This window comes from Sminthopsis crassicaudata, chromosome 5 (genome assembly GCF_048593235.1).
Source record: "Sminthopsis crassicaudata isolate SCR6 chromosome 5, ASM4859323v1, whole genome shotgun sequence".
NCBI classification, from domain to species: Eukaryota; Metazoa; Chordata; class Mammalia; order Dasyuromorphia; family Dasyuridae; genus Sminthopsis; species Sminthopsis crassicaudata.
The window spans coordinates 285,694,130-285,712,309 of NC_133621.1; the positions used below are offsets into that span (position 1 = coordinate 285,694,130).

At 39.8% G+C, this 18,180-nt stretch overlaps 2 protein-coding genes across 4 annotated transcripts in view; one reads left to right on the plus strand and one right to left on the minus strand.

Annotated features, from left to right (window-relative positions):
• Positions 1-12,603, plus strand: part of APAF1 (apoptotic peptidase activating factor 1) — a 77,945-nt gene extending 65,342 nt beyond the window's left edge. For 2 of the 3 annotated variants that reach the window (XM_074267177.1, XM_074267175.1), the window contains 5 exons: positions 867-986; positions 1,345-1,470; positions 1,918-2,043; positions 3,968-4,114; positions 9,521-12,603. In XM_074267177.1, coding sequence (XP_074123278.1) covers positions 867-986; positions 1,345-1,470; positions 1,918-2,043; positions 3,968-4,114; positions 9,521-9,667 — 666 coding nt within the window. In that variant the 3' untranslated portion in view covers positions 9,668-12,603. The remainder of the gene's footprint in view (positions 1-866; positions 987-1,344; positions 1,471-1,917; positions 2,044-3,967; positions 4,115-9,520) is intronic. The other variant, XM_074267176.1, reaches the window with a different exon arrangement.
• A 264-nt stretch (positions 12,604-12,867) lies between these two features.
• ANKS1B (ankyrin repeat and sterile alpha motif domain containing 1B) overlaps positions 12,868-18,180 on the minus strand; it is a 1,348,742-nt gene continuing 1,343,429 nt past the window's right edge. The window contains exon 27 of the mRNA XM_074267164.1: positions 12,868-14,407. Within this exon, the coding sequence (XP_074123265.1) occupies positions 14,396-14,407 (12 nt within the window). The 3' untranslated portion in view covers positions 12,868-14,395. The remainder of the gene's footprint in view (positions 14,408-18,180) is intronic.

The window sequence follows — 18,180 nt, forward strand, 5'->3', positions numbered from 1 at the left end:
GCAAAGTGAGATGCTATCATTATTTCTTTGAAGAAGAAAATGACCATATTTGGGGTATAAGATCCTTACAACTTTGAAAAGACTCATTTTAATGAAAAATTTGGGGTCCAAAATTGGAGCTTTAATATTTTCAAAAATATTTTGGCTTCCTTGTTTAACTTCAACTTCTTAGAATCTTAAAAAAAAGCCTAAATTTTGCCTCTCCCCATCCCCACTATAAATGAGCTCTTTTTTTTGGTTGTGGGGGAAATCTATCAGAAGAACAAAATAGGAAAATTTTGCATTTGGAAAATTGGAGGTTGGTAGCCCTGCGTGTGTTCATATTTGAGCCCTGAAGTAAGCACACACTTACCTTTCTTTTATAGATGTCTTTGAAATGAGTAGAACCAGACCACAGATAGGAACGAAGCAGATGAATTTTTGTCAGGCAGCTGTTTGCCTGGCTTTTCTGTTAGAAGGTGAAGTTTTATAACCAGCTGAAGTTCAAGGTCTCCCAGCCAGGATGAAGCCCTGCAGTTATTCTGATGCTTCTCTCTTAGAAGTTAAAGCTGCACTCCCCTGCTTTCCCCTGCTCAAGATCTTTTAAAGTGAGGGAATGTTCCTAGAGTGTGTGGATCCTTAGAATAAAACTCTTGTACAAGGTTTCTGAGAAATTGCCTGTCTGAGATTTTGGAAAAGCTACATAATGAGGAGTCATTGAAAGGAAGGAAAATTGATCTGGGCTCAATGCTTAGATCTCAGAAGGCTGAGGTAAGTTTCAGTAACTGTTGGTTTAAAGCTAGAATGGTCAGTATTTCCATCTCAGCACAAAGATATGTCCATCTGAGTTGGCTTCCTGAGAGATGACTTTATTCTTTGTCATGCAGGTGTGGAACTGGCATTCAGAGGAATTTGTATTTCTTAAAGCTCACCAAGAGCCCGTGAAGGACTTCAGGCTCCTGCAGAATTCTCGGCTCCTGACCTGGTCATTTGATGGCACAGTAAAGGTAACTGGAACCCTGAGTGACCATGATAACTGTTGTCATACTGGCTGTCCCCTGGATTATTTTTTAGAAACCTCATTAAGTCGGGGACTGGAATGTTTGTGGCGTTGGGGAGCCACATGTCTTTTGGCATCCTTTCCTTCTTCCTTTAGTTCTTTAGAGCCCTCCCAGCAGTGAGAAAGTGCAAACAGGGATTTGGTCAGACCCATGGGCTTCTAGCTCTTTAGATTAACTGTTTGAGAAAAATCACAGCTTCTGGGTTGTGGCCAAAATTGATCTCTTCTGTTCCTGAGTGGGCTCGCAGATTCACAGCATTCTTGTTACATTTCCTTCTCCTCTTCCTCCTCTTTTTTTCTCAAAGGTTTGGAATATCCTTACTGGCAAAGTAGAGAAGGACTTTGTTTGCCACCAAGGTACTGTTTTGTCTTGTGATATTTCTCCCGACGCCACCAAGTTTGCATCTACCTCTGCTGACAAGACTGCAAAGGTATTTGGGTGAATTGGACTTGTATGGGTGATTTGGTCTTAAGCAGCAAGTTGTTCAAGTGCTAGATGTGGAGTCAGAAAGACCTGAATTCAGATCTCACCACTGAGGAGAGGCTTTTAACCTCTCTGAGCTTCATGCTACTTTTTAGGAATTCTATACTAAGTCATAGCTGGATTAGGATTTTCTATGGTGGAAGGACTTCCTGTACAGATAGATAAAAGCATGGTTTTTTTTTTTTTTTTTTTTTTTGTGTGTGTGTATGTGCTGGGGTCAAAGTACATATGTCCTGAGGTCTCAAATACTGCCTGTTTTGATTATTTTCTTTTTGTCAGTCATTATTCTGATGCATCTCTAAAACTAGTCATGCAATTTGGGGATACTCTAAATAGTTCTTCTGCTGCTTATAGAAGATTATCTACTTTCTTAACTAACTTTTTTTCCCTTTAGATTTGGAGCTTTGAGAGCCATTCCCCTCTCCATGAGCTAAGGGGTCATGAAGGCTGTGTTCGGTGCTCCGTCTTCTCTGGGGATAGTGCCCTCCTGGCCACGGGAGATGACAATGGAGAAATCCGGGTATGGCTCTTGGGGCCACGTTCCTCCTGCCTTTCCTGCCTGTTGCCTCAGGGGTCAGCGCTCTTATGACCTTCCCCAAGCTTTTCAGCTGGCTGATTTCATCCCTATGCACACTGTTTTCACGATCTCACCTCATGTCAGAGAATGATCCATTTGCCATCAGGAGTCAAGCTTTTCCTTCCCTTGGCAGGGGGTGAGGGGCAGACCCCATCATTAGTTGTTGCTTTCTGTCTTCAGGCCATGGTGGTGGGAGCTTAGAGAGTCAACCTCACTCTCAAGATGACTGGACTCAGTTTGTATTGACAGAAATGGTTTTTAAAAATGTTCCTTTGTCTTCTTATCAAATGGCAAATGATGATTTTTTTATAGAAAAAGAAAGCCCTAAATCTTTCTGAACACTTTGACCATAAAACAGGCATGTAGGGCAGGGTATTGTTTGTCCCCTGCATGGGCTGCTTGTATGCTCATCTTGTTAATTGGTGGAGAAGAGATGGGCATTTCAGATGTTGAGCCTGCAAGGTTTAAGAATTGATAGGTGTGTTTGCAGCTAGATAGCTCTTGCTTCTCTGTGGTTCAAGAAATGCATGTGTCTCTCAAACCAATCTTACTGAGGAACTAAGGGCCTTCTGGACTGGGCTAAAACCCAGTTTGTTTATGTGAAAGCGCTTCTTCAGGGGAGCCAAGACCACATTGAAGAGCATGCTTGACCCACTAATACCTTTTTAAGTTTGGTAACTCGTGTCCTTGTCCACCCCTAAATCAGTGTGAAAAGTGAAAGAGACTTTTAATATTATTATGTGACTAAGTGGTGGCCTCCAGACCTGCTTCTGGGGAGGGGGAGGCTGGTGGTGGTTAAGCAGCTACCAGGCTGCTGGAGGAGGAGTCAGCCAGCCCTGCTCAGATATGGAGCAGGTCCAAGGTTCCATGCTGAGTGGGTTAGCAGTGGGGTTGGGTCCCAGTGGTGGCTGTGGGACTTTGAGCATGAATAACATAGACCCAGTGTTAAAAACCCAGTTGCCCAACCCTGAATGAGACAGACCATGGGGACCGGTGCAGCATGGGGCAGGCCATCTGTATTCCTTATTTCTGCCACATGACTAGAACTGACCTTCTTTTTCAGTCCAGTCTCTTTGCCAGTCTTCCTGTGCCTTGGATGCTGTGCCCTCTGGCTTCCCTGGCATCGCCATCTGTCTTGCCACTGTCCCCTAAGACCTGGTAGCCTTTCCATCTGCCTGTAAATGAACCCTCCTATCTGTGTTGCCTCACTCGTCAAGGTCCAAGGCCACCTTGCTCTTCTCTTGCTGTCCTGAGTGTTTAGTCAGTTCTGGCTCATGGTCAATGCCCAAGAAAGTCTTTGTCCCTCTGGGCTTTTCTTTAGTAGCGCTTGTCAGTAAAGACTTGGATGTAGAGTGCAGGATTCATATATGGAAGGGCTTCAGCTGAAGCATGGCACAAGCCTGGGTTTGAGTCCCACACCTGCGTGTGGTCCTGGTGAGTCCCAGGCCTTCCAGGCTCTAGGCAGCTCTCACACTGAAGTGTGTCTGTGGGAGAAAGTTGTCTGCACCAGAAATCACAGGGAGATAGTGTGTCTACATGCAAGTGTATGTAACACAGATACTTGGTGGTTATGTACTACATGCACATAGTCTGTGCACATTTCTGTGTGTATTTTCCACAGGGTGTCTGTCAGAATGTCTCTATGTCTCTGAGGTCCTCTTCAAAATATGTTTGTGTTGTGCCTTCATGTCTTGTTCAGGAAAAGTTGAGTCCTGTCAACTTTCTTTTCTGTGTCCCTGGTGCTGTGATTTGGAAAATTCCATGATGGGATATCTGTCACCAGGGTGGGAGGTCCACGGAGGGAGAAGGGGTTTCAAGCTCTGAATTAGTTGTCTCAACAGCTGCTGCTGCTCTTTCCCATGTGTAGATATGGAACGTATCCACTGGTCAGCGGCTTCATTCCTGTGTCCCTGTGACTGTGGAGAAAGGAGAGACGGCCTTCGTGGGCTGGGTGACTGACCTCTGCTTTTCTCCTGATAGCAAAATGCTGGTGTCTGCAGGGGCCTATCTGAAGGTGAGTACATGCTAAGCATGTGGGATCCGGGAGCCGGGCCCAGAAGGGGCCAGTTTGTCACACTGGGCCCCACAGTGATCCTCTGAGGTGGGCTGCTAGGACAGGGGTTAGTGAAGCTTTCCTGTACCAGTATTATGACACTGGGCAGCCGCTGAGCCTCTCAGTGCTCCCCGGGAGCTCCCTGCCTCAGTGACACCTCAGGCATGGCAGAGAAATAGTTAGGGAGATTACAAAACTAGGGCCACCTTGGTATGGGAGCACATTCATTTAGAGACTTTTTTAGAATTTGAATTGAATATAATAAGCATTAAGTGTTTGTTCTGAATTTAACAGAAACCAAGTAAATGAACTTTTCTGCATACACAGTATGGCTTAGGGAGGGTGATGTGGCCTGCCTGATGACTGGGATCAGACCAAGGGGAATTGGGCTTGGGGATGGTTGGCGGGAGCCTTCTGATACTCTGACACATGTGCACGAGTGTACACACACACACACACACACACACACACACACACACACACACACACACACACACACACAGCTCTCCCAGTGGGCCTGCATGATGACATCAGGCATAGTGAAAGAAGAAGAAAGAGGCTAGGAGGTTTCAGTCCTGTGGGCCATTTGGGTGCTTGGGCTAGGGTGTCTCTGCTTGGTGTCTTGGACCTTAACAAGGCTTCACAGAGGATGAGAGTGATAGGGATTAAGGTCACATGGGAAGTAATCAGTCACTAAGCATTTATTAAGTGCCTGCTGTGGGCCACATAACGGAGCTGGCAGCTAAGCACAGAACAGTGCCTGCTATCAGGGAGATGGGAGTCTGCAGCAATAATTTGTACATTTCTAGACATGTGCAGAACCTATACAAAGAAAATTTTGGTTAAATGAGATCAAGAAAGGCCTCATGTCAGAAGTGGTGCTGGGACTGAGCTTTGAATGAAAAGCCAAGGGACTCTAAGAGGTGGAGGTGAGGAGGAAGCATCCCAGGTTTGTCCCCTGTCTCCAATGTATGGAGACACTTTCTGGTGGGGGCTTCTTGGCACAGTGTCACAAGAATGCTGTCCCCCACCCCTCTGCCAGAATTCCCCTGGTTTACGGCAATGCAGTGGAGGTCAGAACCCTAAAACAAAGCAAGTACTGTCAGTATGTGCAAGCCCCCTTGCTGTGTGGGCACATCAGAAACAAAGCTTCTGTAAAATGGTAGTGATCTGACTGTCTAGGCCCAGGTTCTTGTGCCTCAGGATTTTGTTCAGGCTGGGAGCACAGTGGCCACCTATGGACCCAGAGCTTCTGCTCACCTGGGAGCTTAGACCTGAGCTGTTTGACCATCCCTGGGTAGTTCTTCTCTGCTGGCCTTTTAAAGTGAAACAGCCACTGTGATGATGAGGTGCTGGCTGCATTTACACAGCCTCAGGAATTTATCCAAAAGTGATGGTGCAAATTAAAAGGAAAAGAAACCGCTTCTCTGCTGTCCGAGAACATAGGCCTTCGGAGCCTGTTTACTCCTTAGCATGGAGGCTTTGAAATGGAATGTCAGGAAGATAAAGGAGGTGTCTGGGAGCCGAGAATCCTGAACTCCCCAAGTTGTTGCTAACGATAGCATTAAAGAAATAAAGGCTTATAGTTTGCCCAGGCTGGGTTATAGAATGTGAACATATAACGGCAAGAAGGAAAGTGCAGCTTTGGAAAAACTCATTTTTAAAATACCTTTTATGTTACCAGCATGTAGATTCCAAATTGATCAATCCCTTACCCTTACTGCAGCTGTAAGTCTCAGAGAGTAGCTTGGGGCCTCAGAGGTAAAGCCACTTGATCAGGGTCAGTTAGCCTGCTTGTGACAGTGGTAGAATTAAAAAATTGTTATCTTTCTTAATGTATTTTATTTTTTCTCAATAACATAGTAAATTTTTTTATATTCATCTTTATTTTGAGTTGCAAATTTTCTCTTACCCTCCCTGCCTTCCCCCATTCTTGAGAAAACAAGCAATTTGATACAGATCATACATGTGCCATGATGCAAAACACATATCCATATTTAGTATGTACATATAAAAAATAAAAAAAAAACCAAACAAGTCAAGAAAAATAAAGTAAAAAAGGTATGCTTTGATCTGCATTCATACTCCATCAATTTTTTCTCTGGAGGAAGATAGCATTTTTTATCATGACTTCTTTGGAATTGTTTTGGATCATTTATTGCTGAGAATAGCTAAGTCATTCATAACTAATCATTGTACAATATTGCCGTTACTGTGTATATGTATTATTCTCATTCTGCTCACTTCACTCTACATGAGTTAATATAAGTATTCTTGGGTTTTTCTAAAAATGACCTATTAATCATTGCTTAGAACCCAACAATATTCTATCACAGTCATGTTAGTATCCTTACAATTTCCAGTTCTTTGCCACCATAATTTTATATATATATATATATATATATATATATATATATATATATATATATATATATATATATATATATATATCTTTCCTTTTTTATTCTTTAAGATACAGTCTTAGTAGTGATATTGCTGGATCAAAGGATATGCATAATTTTATATCTCTTTCATCAAAGTTACAGATAGCTCTCCAGAATGGTTGGATTGGTTCACAACTATTCCGACAGTGCATTAATATCCCAATTTTTCCACTTTCCCTCCAACTTTTGTCATCTTCCTTTTCTGTCATATTAGCCAATCTCACCGGTATGGGGTAGTATCTCAAGAATTGTTTTTGTTTGCATTTCTCTAATGAGCAGTGATTTCCTTCTTTTCTTTCTTTCTTTTAAATTATAGCATTTTATTTTCAAAACATGCATAGATAATTTTCAACATTCACCTTTGCAAAACCTTGTCTTTCAGTTTTTTCCCCCCTTCCTTCCCTGGCCCCCTGCCTTATACAGAAAGTAATTGAATATATGTTAAACATGTGCAATTCTTCTCTGCACATTTCCATGAACTATCATGCTGTACAAGGAAAATCAGATCAAAAAGAAAACAACAACAAAAAATGAAAATGCTATGTTGTGATCCACACTCAGTACCCATATTCCTCTCTCTGGGTGCAGATGACTCTCTTCATTGGAAATGACCTGAAGCATCTCATTATTGAAAAGAGCCACATCCATCAGAATTGATCATCATATCTTGTGGCTGTATACATGCTCTCCTGGTTTTACTCACTTTGATGAGCAGTGGCTTAGAGGATTTTTTTTCTGTATATTTTGATTTCTCCTTTTGAAAACTTACTATTCATATTCTTTGGCTATCAATTGGGGAATGACTCATATTCTTATAAATTTGCTTGAGTTTTCTATATTTGAGAAATGAAACTTTTATCAGAGAACCTTGCTGTAAAATTCCCTCCCCCCAGTTTCCTGCTTTCCTTCTCTGTATTAGCTTTGTTACCCTTTTAAATTTAATATAATCAAAACTATCCATTTTACATTCTCTAATGTTCTCTAGTTCTTGTTTGGTCATTCTTCCCTTATTCGTAGATCTAATAGGTAAAAATTTCCATGCTTCCCTAATTTGCTTACGGTATTACTTTTTATGTCTAAAGCATGTTCCTATTTTGACCTTCTCTTGGTATATGGTGTAGATGATAGTTTATACCTAATTTCTCAAACTGTTACAGTTTTTTCAGAAGTTTTTGTCATAGTGAGTTCCTTTCCCAAGATCTTAGATGTTTGGGTTTATCAAATAGTAGATTGCTGTGGTCATTTACTGCTATATATTGTATACCTAATCAGTTCTATTAATCTATCACTCAGTTTCTTAGCCAGTACCAGATTTTCTGGATGATTACCATTTTATAATATAATTTGAGAGCTGGTATTGCTAGGCTACCTTCCTTCACTCTTGGCCTACCTTTGAACAATTAATATTTTCCCAATTGTTTATATCTGATTTATAGCTTTACTGTTCTGCCCCAAGTCCTCTTGATTTTTCACCAGCCTGTGCTGTGTTCACCCTGAGGCGCAGATTTGTTCTGTTTGTAGGGGAAATCTGGAGAGCTTGAAATTTACCAACCTAGTCTGCCGTCTCCCCAGAATCCTCCTGTCTACAGCTGTTTTGAATGGAATTTCTCTTTCTATCTCTTGCTTTTGGCTGTGTAATATATAGAAATGTTGCTGATTTGTGTGGATTTATTTTACATCCTGCAACTTTGCTAAAGCTGTTAATTATTTTAAATAATTTTTAGTCGATTCTCTAGGATTCTTTAAGTATTCTGTCACTCCCATTCCCTCCCTCCTTTTCCTTTTCTCTTATTTCTCTTTCTGTTCTCCTGCCTCTCTTTCCTCAAATCCTTCCTTTATTCAGCTGCCAAACTTGATCTGCCCAAAATATAGGTTTGACCTCATCATCATCATCTTCATCATCATCATCACCCTCCTACTTAGTAACCTTTTAGGCCCCTTAGCCTTTTTGGCCTTAAAACCTCTTCACAGCCTTACTCGTCTGCCTCTTCAGAATTGCCCATGCTGTAGCATCCAGCCAAACTGCCCTTGCTGATTATCCCCACAGACCATGCCATCATGGCTGGAGAGCCTCCTTGTTCTCCTTTCTAGAAACCCCGGCTTCCTTCAGGCTGCTTCTTCCTTTACTGCCTGCCACATACCCTGTCTCTGTCATAGTTGTTTTCAGGTCTCCCTTGTCAGTCTCTAACCTCCAGGAGAGCAGGAAGTATCTCTTGTCTTTGTAACACTAGTGTTTAGCACAAAGTCTGGCACATAGTAGGCACTTAATTTATGTTTGGTGACAGATTGATTTGTGTAGCAGTCACCATGGTACTGGGGGAGGCTGACTGGCAAATGAAGTTACAGCAAGCAGTTATTTTATTCACTTGGCTAAGAGTTTAAAGAGCATGAACTCTATAAGAATGATAAGAGCATAGCAAATATCTCTGGACCAGCTCCATTAGAAACTCATCCTAACATAATAAATTGATAATAGCTGACCTTTAGGTAGCCCTTTAACATTACGGAATGCTTTCTATGTGGTCTGACTGAACTCACAACCCAGTGAAGTTGCCGTCATGTGTAATGGGAATAGTCTTACTTTGCAGCGGAGGAGGTTGAGGCGCAAGTTTGTCATTTTATACAAGATCAAATGCCAGAATCAAGATTTGAACCCAGGTCTTCCCTACCCCACATTGCCCTTGGGATGCCTCTCCCCGTGAGGGCCCTGCCACCTGCAGTTGTGTTGGGTTTAAGTGGGCTTGGGAGTGGAAGGGCAGTGAAGGCATGGATGGCAGCTAGGAGGGACACAACTCTCTTTATTGTAATTATGGGTTGAACATGGTGGCTGCTAATGTCCCTTCTAGCTCTTAGATTCTCTGGTTTTGTCATTCATTGTGGAGGCCATTAACTGCATCTGAGAATTTTTTTTGTCTTTTGATAGTGGTGGAACGTGCACACCGGTGAATCCTTACAGACCTTCTACACAAATGGAACCAACCTCAAGACCATACATGTGTCTCCTAGTTTCAAAACATATGTGACTGTTGATAATCTTGGAATTTTATATGTACTCCAAGCTTTAGAATGATATTGCTCTGCCCAGTGTAAGTAAAGCATCTGTGACTGCTTGTGGCTAGGTGGAATGGGGGGGTGGGGATGTCCCAATCAGACTCTGTTTGTCAAGGATACTAAACTGTGAATCATTTGGCAGTATTGAGTTCATTACAAGTGCTTGTTGTCAGATGAATAATGTTTATGTAGATTTTTCCCCAAATGAGCACACCTTTAATCTTGTTTTCCATAATCATTATTATTGTTAACAGTTTGTACTTTCAGATGCAAAAGGAAATTTATGTAGCTTGTTACCCTGTTGATATAATTCTATTTTCAGATATATTCAAATTGGTTGACATAATTAATGAGACTCAGTAAAAAATAGATATTTGGGAAGTAGGAGAAATGCCTTTCAGATTTGGAGGGTCAGTCTAGGGAGGTGCCTTCACTCACCAACTCTTACCTCCCTCCCTTCCTGTTGTGGGGGAAGGCATTTAAGAGGAGGCTGTCTTTTAAGTTATCATGATTTGTATCCCATAAATGTGCTTTATGAGAAGCAGTGTACTGTAGTGGCGGGAGACCCAATTGGCTTTGGGGTCAGGAAGACATGGAGTCACTTCCTGCTTCTACCGTGCAGGGGAAAGTCATTAACCTATCAGTGTCTCAAACAGCTGGAAGTGGCGGTATACTGAAGGGAGTTTTCATACCAGGGGCCTTTACCAGCAAAATCACAGGTCTGGGCTATCCCCCCAAAAAAACTGCTTTAAAAATGTCTTGTGTTTGCAATGTTGATTTAGACTGAGTCAGTAAAATGAATCTTTAGATTTCAAACTTGCTCCTTTATAAAGCAGTCATTATGGAAGAATGAGGAAAAACCAAATCTGTTAGTCCACATAGTTTCACTTCCTTCCACCCCTACTTCCCTGGCAGTGCCATGGTACCAAGGAGGCCAGTATGGGCCAGCTATCAACAGACTCTAGAAATGTGATTTAGGATTGATGTCCTGAGTTCTTGATCCCTTCATCTCTACATCCTGGTCAGAATCCTTCATTGTCTGAACTCAAATTTATTAGAATCCATTTATTTTGGGTGGGTAATACCTTTTTACTGGAAAATAGTTTTGGGGAGGGGAAACCCATCTTTATTAAGGGAAAGTTTCCTGAATGGCATGTGACTGCTCTGCTAATCTCTTTGGATCTCAAGTTTCTTTATCTCCAAAATGAACGAGGTGGTCATTGGAAGTTCCTTCCATCTCAGTGAGATTTTAAAGCTGCTGTTATTATTATTTTTTTAACTAACAAAGAACTCCATAGGACTTGGCTCATGTTTAAAGGAATGGCTTAAGAGGATTGTTCCTTATTGGGGGACCATGAATATATCAGGACTCTTGAAATCTGCTAAATGGAGCAGCCAAATCAGGGAGGGAAAGAAGCAGGAAGGGAGCATCTTTATACAAAAGAGCTCTCTCATGCAGTCTTCTAGATGGGGACACTGCCCAAGGTCCCGTAGATCATGAGTGGCTGATTGAGGACCCAAACTCTCAGGTTCTTTTCTGCAAGCCCAGAGTTCTTTCACCATGAAAGCTGTGAAATGAGACCAGCAGAGCTGGAGTTTTGTCTCTCACCCATGGGCAACTCCCGTTACTGTTTGGAGCCTCAGTTTTGTAGTCTATAAATTGGGGATCAATAGGGCTGTCACTGTCATATCTGAGGGAGAAGCCCTTTGTCCTCTTCAAATTATTCCAGAAATATGGCTTATTAGCAATGTGAATTAAAAATGCCAAGCTTTTTGCATTATTAAAATGCAGTTTGCCAGTCTTAAAACCAGATGAGAAACTAGTTCTGTAGTGGAGTCTTGACACAGTGACCGACATCACCCATGGGTGTGGAACTGACAAGCTCTCTGTTGTCTGTGCTAAGCTGAGGGACTTGTGACCAAGGAAATCCATCATGGCACATATTTGTAGCATGGATGTCCAGAATTCAGGACAGCTTTAGAGCTCATTGAAGAACAGAGAGGGTAAGCCCTCTGGAGTTTTCCATGAGCTAAGTTCTTTCTCATGGCGAGGAGAGAAAAGCACCCTCAGGTATATCCCATTTTAGTCAAAACCAAAATATGAAAAATCTGAAATTGTTGTTGTTGTCTTTCCCTTTAAAATAGGAACTAGTTTGTATGTAAATTATCATTTCTCTTTTGTCTGGTAAAAATTGGATGTGTAGCATTATTTCCACATGTGCTTTTCCAGAAACATCTCTCTTACACAAAGCTGGGCACAGCCTGTTTGTAGAGTTATAAATTTAGAGCCGGAAGGAGCTTGGAAGCCATTGATTCCAGTCCTCTCATTTTACAGAGCAGGAAGCAGAGGCACAGAGATGTAGCTGACTTGCCTAGGGTCTCACAGCCTACTAAATGTCTGAGGCAGGATTTGAAACCAGGATTTCCTGACTCTGGGCTTGGGAATCCTCTCCACTATACTACGTCATTTTTATTGTTTTTTTTTTTTTATTGCTTTTAAAATATAATACTTTTAAAGCACGTTTGTACAGTTTTGCTTTAAGGGTTATTTGTTTATGTGCCTTCTCTCCCATTAAGACACCTTTCTTCCTCCAGGGCTTCCAAAATAGGATAATAAAGGAAAGAGCACAGAATGACATGATTATATATAATGACAGAAGGGCTGGCCCCTTATGTTGTCCTGAGCTGTGAATCCAGAGGAAGGAGAGCTTTGTTTTGGAGCTCTCCTGGGACCTTGGGAAGCAATCTCTCCTGATCATTCCGGTGTTTGTATTGGGAATCCCACCTTATTCTGTAGCTGTTTTCTCTCTGACCACATGTTGTATACCTCTTACTGTGTAAGTGTCTATCAAATGCTACCAGTTTGTACACAAATCCTTTTGTTTTCCCTTTGCTATACATTTTTTAAACGAATTTTACAAATGTTATTTGTATGAATAAACTTTTGGAATCCTACTTGAAATGTCTCTCTCTCTCTCTCTCTCTCTCTCTCTCTCTCTCTCTCTCTCTCTTTTTTACAAGTAAACAGACTGACCAGATCTTTGTCCAAAATGTCATCAGTCTGGGCTGTGTTCAGGCTGGTTGAAAAAAAATAGATAGTATCTATCTAATATAAATATAAATAAATAAATATATATATATATATATATATATATATATATATATATATATATATATATACTATCTATTTTACTCATTATTCAGTTTTTAGAACTTGCTACCAAACTTTGTTCTTATAAACATATCCCTGGAGCATTCAAGTCAGCAAGTATGAGCATCTATTCTAATTCATTTACCGTTCGAGAGAAGGAGAAAATGATTTGTTTCTAATTCAATTCTCTGAAGATAAGTCATTAGAATAGATTCATGACTTGTCACCCTTTCTCCCCTAAGGAGCCCCAATGGATTATACAGTTATTAAAACTCCCAAATTAGGAAGATGTGCCTCTGGTGGGTTGTTTGTCTGCAGTAGCCTTAGACTGAGTTTGCAGAATTGTGGTCACGTGAAAAGGTCATAGCTTTAAGAAGTTGGATTTCTGATGCATCTCCCTTCTGGGGAGCCGACCTTTGAAGTGGTTGCTCCCAAGATCAGTGGTGTTGTCGGAGGACCAAGACTTGTGAAATTTTCATCTCTCTTTACGCTTCAGGAAAATGAATCGTGGGTGTTCGTTATAAATTCATTTATGAGGTCAGGCCTCCAGAACTGGGAATATTGCTTATCTGACAGAAGTGAATAAAAATTCTGCCTTTGTAATTTGAGATCACCCCGGGCTAGAATTTATCAATACAGAGAACATTCATTTCATACTTGAACTTGAGTCTGTTGGTTTCAGCTAGCTGATCCAACTGGAGCCCAACAGGTACACTGGAAGCACTCGGAACTCCTTGCAAACTGAGAGTAGACCCCTGGGCTCGACAAAGTTGGGAGTTTTGATTCATTTCAAAAGAAATTGTGATCTTCTCATGTGTCACTCAGTACTCTGTCCACTCTTCAGATCACTGTCTGTTCATGCCCCTCTTATCCTGGGCTATTCTTCATTTATTTCCATAAGCCCTCTACAGAGAAACCCTTCTTGGTCTTCTAGAGCCTTTCTTCAGCTTTTAATAGTTCATAAAAGCCAGTGTAGTCCCTGGCTATTCATCTATTATCTTTTATTCTCATCCACTAGTCTCCCCTCCTTTGTGCTCATAACTGATCTTGAAAATATCCATTTTTATTTATTTTTAAAAATTAATTTTATTTAATATTGTATTCCTCCAATTACATGTAAAAACAATCAACATTTTTCCCTCAAAAATTTTCCCTCCCTTGCTTCTGTGGCAAGAAGTTTGACATAGATACACATGTGTAGTTATATAACATACATTTCCATTCTATGAAAAAAAACCCAAACCTCAAAATAAAAAAAAATAAAGAAAAAGTATCTTCAATCTGCATTTAGACTCCACCACTTTTTCCGCTGGAGATGGACAGTACCCTTCATCATAAGTCCTTCAGAATTGTCTTGGGTCATTGTGTTGCTGAGAACGCCTAAGTCATTCACAGCAGAAAATAGCCATTTAAAAAAGATTTTCTTTTTACTTTAAACTAGAAAAATGTCAACTATCAACGAAGGCTGGAAAAAGAGGATTGTGCATATATAACTAGGATGTCCTTGAGTTCCACTTGTCAGTCATCATGGTAATGGGTTATAGCCTCATACTGACCATGCATCTTTCTTTAGGATACTATGATACCGTCATGTCTTCATAAAGGATGCTAGATGGAAAATACAAGGAATACAATGATCATATTTCCAGCCTGACACTCAGATGCTTTGGTGATGCTGAGAAATGAGAAATGGGTAAAGGAAGACATTGACATTGATAGTTACCATTTTCTTCAGATGTTTAATTGATATAAAGCAAGTAAATACAACAGGGAGGCCCAAAGGACTCAGAAACCAACTCAGCCAACACTTTGTCTCCTTGCCAAGTGACAATAATTGGCCCCTGAGAGCAAAATGAATTTAGGATATCAACTCATTTGCAAAATCTCATAGAGGAGAATAGTAGAAGGTTATAAGCAAGATCACTTCATAACATAATATGTACTAAGGGAAAAAAAGAGTCTATAGTAAGCTTAGTGTGATATTTAGTTAAGCAAGCTGATAAGCAACTATTAAGTGCTTATTGTATGCCAGGCACTGTGCTAAATCATTCCAAGAGTATCTGAAAATGAAGGTGGAAGGAGTGTGATAAAGGATGGAACAAATTTGTCTATGCATTTTTTAGAACATATTTTTCATCTTTGATGACAATGGAACTTGCTACACTCAAAAATTATTTTTGATCAAATAACCAGCAATTATTATAGGCTTTACTGTGTACCAGGTGCCATGCTAAGTGCTTACAATTATTATTGTAAAAATAATTTGATCTTCATATTAACCTTGGGAGATAGGTGCTATTATTCCCATGTTACACATGAGGAAACTGAGGCAAAAAGGGTGAAATGTCTGGAATCACACAGCTAGGTGTCTTGAGGCCATATTTGAATTTGGGTCTTCCTGACTCCAGGAATTGGACCATCCACTGCTGCTTCTGTGCTAGATACTGGGGATACAAAGTAAGTAAAAAAAAAAAAGTCTCCAACCTCTAGGAGGTCACAATGAAAGAAGGGAATAGGAAAGTTGTAAAAACTTTTCTGCAGCAAATGCTAGACACTCCCTGGATATCTTCATGAAATCCCTTTTTACCTCCAGCCCTTGCTGTGGGGTCCATAGAGAGTTCTCCCTAACTGGACTCACTCAGGTGGGCTGCTGCTCTCCGGCTATTGGGACATCAGGTCACTGCCCGAATTCCCTTCCTCTTCCCGTGTCTGCTTTCCCTGTTTTCTCTGGGAATAATAATCAGCTCAACACTGCCATTCCTAGAAGGAGAATCTCAATTGCTCTATGGCTACATTCACCTTCCCTGTGAGTTCCCATTTCAAAACCACCAGTGAGGTAGATCTGGATCTGGAGTCAGGAAGCTCGAGTTCAAATCCAGCCTCAGACACTTATTAACTGTGTGACCTAGGATAAACTACTTAACATTCTCCTATGTCAGAGTCCTCTATTGTGAAATGAGATAATAATGGCACCTATTTCCCAGAGTTGTGAGACTCCAATTAGTGCTTAGCACAGCACCAGGCACACAGCGGACTGTATGTTATTAGTATACATTATTATAATATTCTATATTATAAGTAATATGTTATAGTATTCTAGAGTAATACTTTCTAATATTCTATAAGTAATATATTATTATAATACGCTCTAAGTAATACATTATTATAATATTCTATATTATAAGTAATATATAATTATAGTATTCTAGAGTAGTACTTTCTAATATTCTATAAGTAATATGTTATTATAATGCTCTCTAAGTAATACATTATTATAATATTCTATATTATAAGTAATATGTTATTATAGTATTCTAGAGTAATACTTTATAATATTCCATATTATAAGTAATATATTATTATAATGCTCTCTAAGTAATACATTGTTATAATATTCTATATTATAAGTAATATGTTATTATAGTATTCTAGAGTAATACTTTCTAATATTCTATATTATAAGTAATATATTATTATAATGCTCTCTAAGTAATACATTATTATAATATTCTATATCATAAGTAATACATTATCATAATATTCCATAAATGATATAATATTCTGTAAATAATACATGATTATAATATTCTATATTATAAGTAATATATTATAATACATTATGATATTCTATAATAATAATAATTGTGTAATTATGTAATATATTATTATACTATGTTATAACCAATTCCCTATATGTGGTATAGTCTTCACATATAGGAACGTAAACATTTTAGGGACAGTGACTCTCTTGCTTTTTGTATTTGTATCTCCAGCAATTAGCAAAATGTTTGGAACATTAATTACATTTTTTTGATTCATTCATTCTTTCACAAAAACAGTTGATAGGAAGATATGGAGAATTGTTTGATAATTTTAAAAAAGCTTTTAACTTAGTCAAAAGCATGCAGCTTTAAAATTCCTAACAAAGCATCTTCGTGGATCAATTCTTCTACAAACTCAACAATGGAAAATACTTCAGCTCATGAAGGCAGCTGGGTGGCGCCATGGAGCCTAGAATGCTGGCTTTGTTCAAATGGGCCCTCAGACACTTAATAGCCAGTAATCCTGGGCAAATCACTTCACCCTGTTTGCTTCAGTTTACTCATCTATAAAATGAGCTGAAAAAAGTAAATGGCAAATCATGCTATTATTTTTATTAAGAAAACCCCAAATGGGATCACAAAGAGTTGATCATGACTGAAAAATGACTAAAATCAACAAGAACAAAATGCTCTTACTGTTAAAATAGAGAAATAAAGGTATCCCAATTGTCTTAGAATAGTAAAAATGAGCATTTATATAACGCTTGGAAGTTTTCTATAAGTTTTATAAGTTTCTATATATTTTCTATAAACAGTTTATATATTACATTATTTATTCCTTAGGCGGTGGGTGCTATTCTTATCATTATACAGATAAGGAAATTGAGGCAAACTGGTTATTTGCTCAGTTATTTAAACTCGGGTCTTCCTGATTCCAGGTTCTACTCACTGGATACTCAGCTGCCTCCTAGACATACCTTCTGCAAGTCCAAATGGAAGAGAGATTCCCTATAGCTAGAGAGGACCTCCTGGCCTTTTTTTTCAGATCTCAAAAGGTGGAGTCAGCTTATGCAATCTGCACACGAACAAAAATCCCCTCAATACCTATGGAGTTCTCATCCATCTAGTTAAATGGGAACCTGTCCTCCCTTTCCCCCAAGCCTTCTGAGGCAGCTGTAATTGTTGGGAAAGCTGATTCTTACTCTAAGCTGCTATTTTTCAGCTTCCACTTAAATTTAGCGATTCTGCTTTCTAGAGCAGAATTCCTGTTCTGTGGATTGCCTTTGTGTCCCCACAAGATTTCTTCTTCACCAGAGACCTGGTACATGATCATGTGACCATAAGTAAGTCTCAGAGTTCAAGCAACTCTCTGGAATAATAAGTTAAAATTCAAGTTGCCATTTTGTGTTGGTAGAGGGAGTTTCCATACTGTGAGTTTCCTAATTCAATGAAATTACTGTTTCAGACCCTGTGCAAAATGGTCCAGAATCCCACGCAATCTGAATGAGATTCACAAGCACTCAAAAGAGTTTGATTTAATACTATTCATGGAAAAAAGTGGATAGTGATTGTTGATCATTTAAAAAGGGGTTGGGGAACCTCAAGCCCATGAAATCAGTTGCATAATCACTGCAGGTGATGGTGAGCTGAGAGCTAGGTACTACAACCTCCCACTGCTTTTGTAGGTTGAAAATTTTGTACAGCCAGGGAATGTTGTTATAAAGTATCTAAATGGCCCTTGGCAGAAAAAAGGTTCCCCACCCTTGGTCTAAGCAAATCTGATAAAATTTATGGATTTCTTCTCAGAATAATGATTTCAGATGGATAAAGCAAAACGCA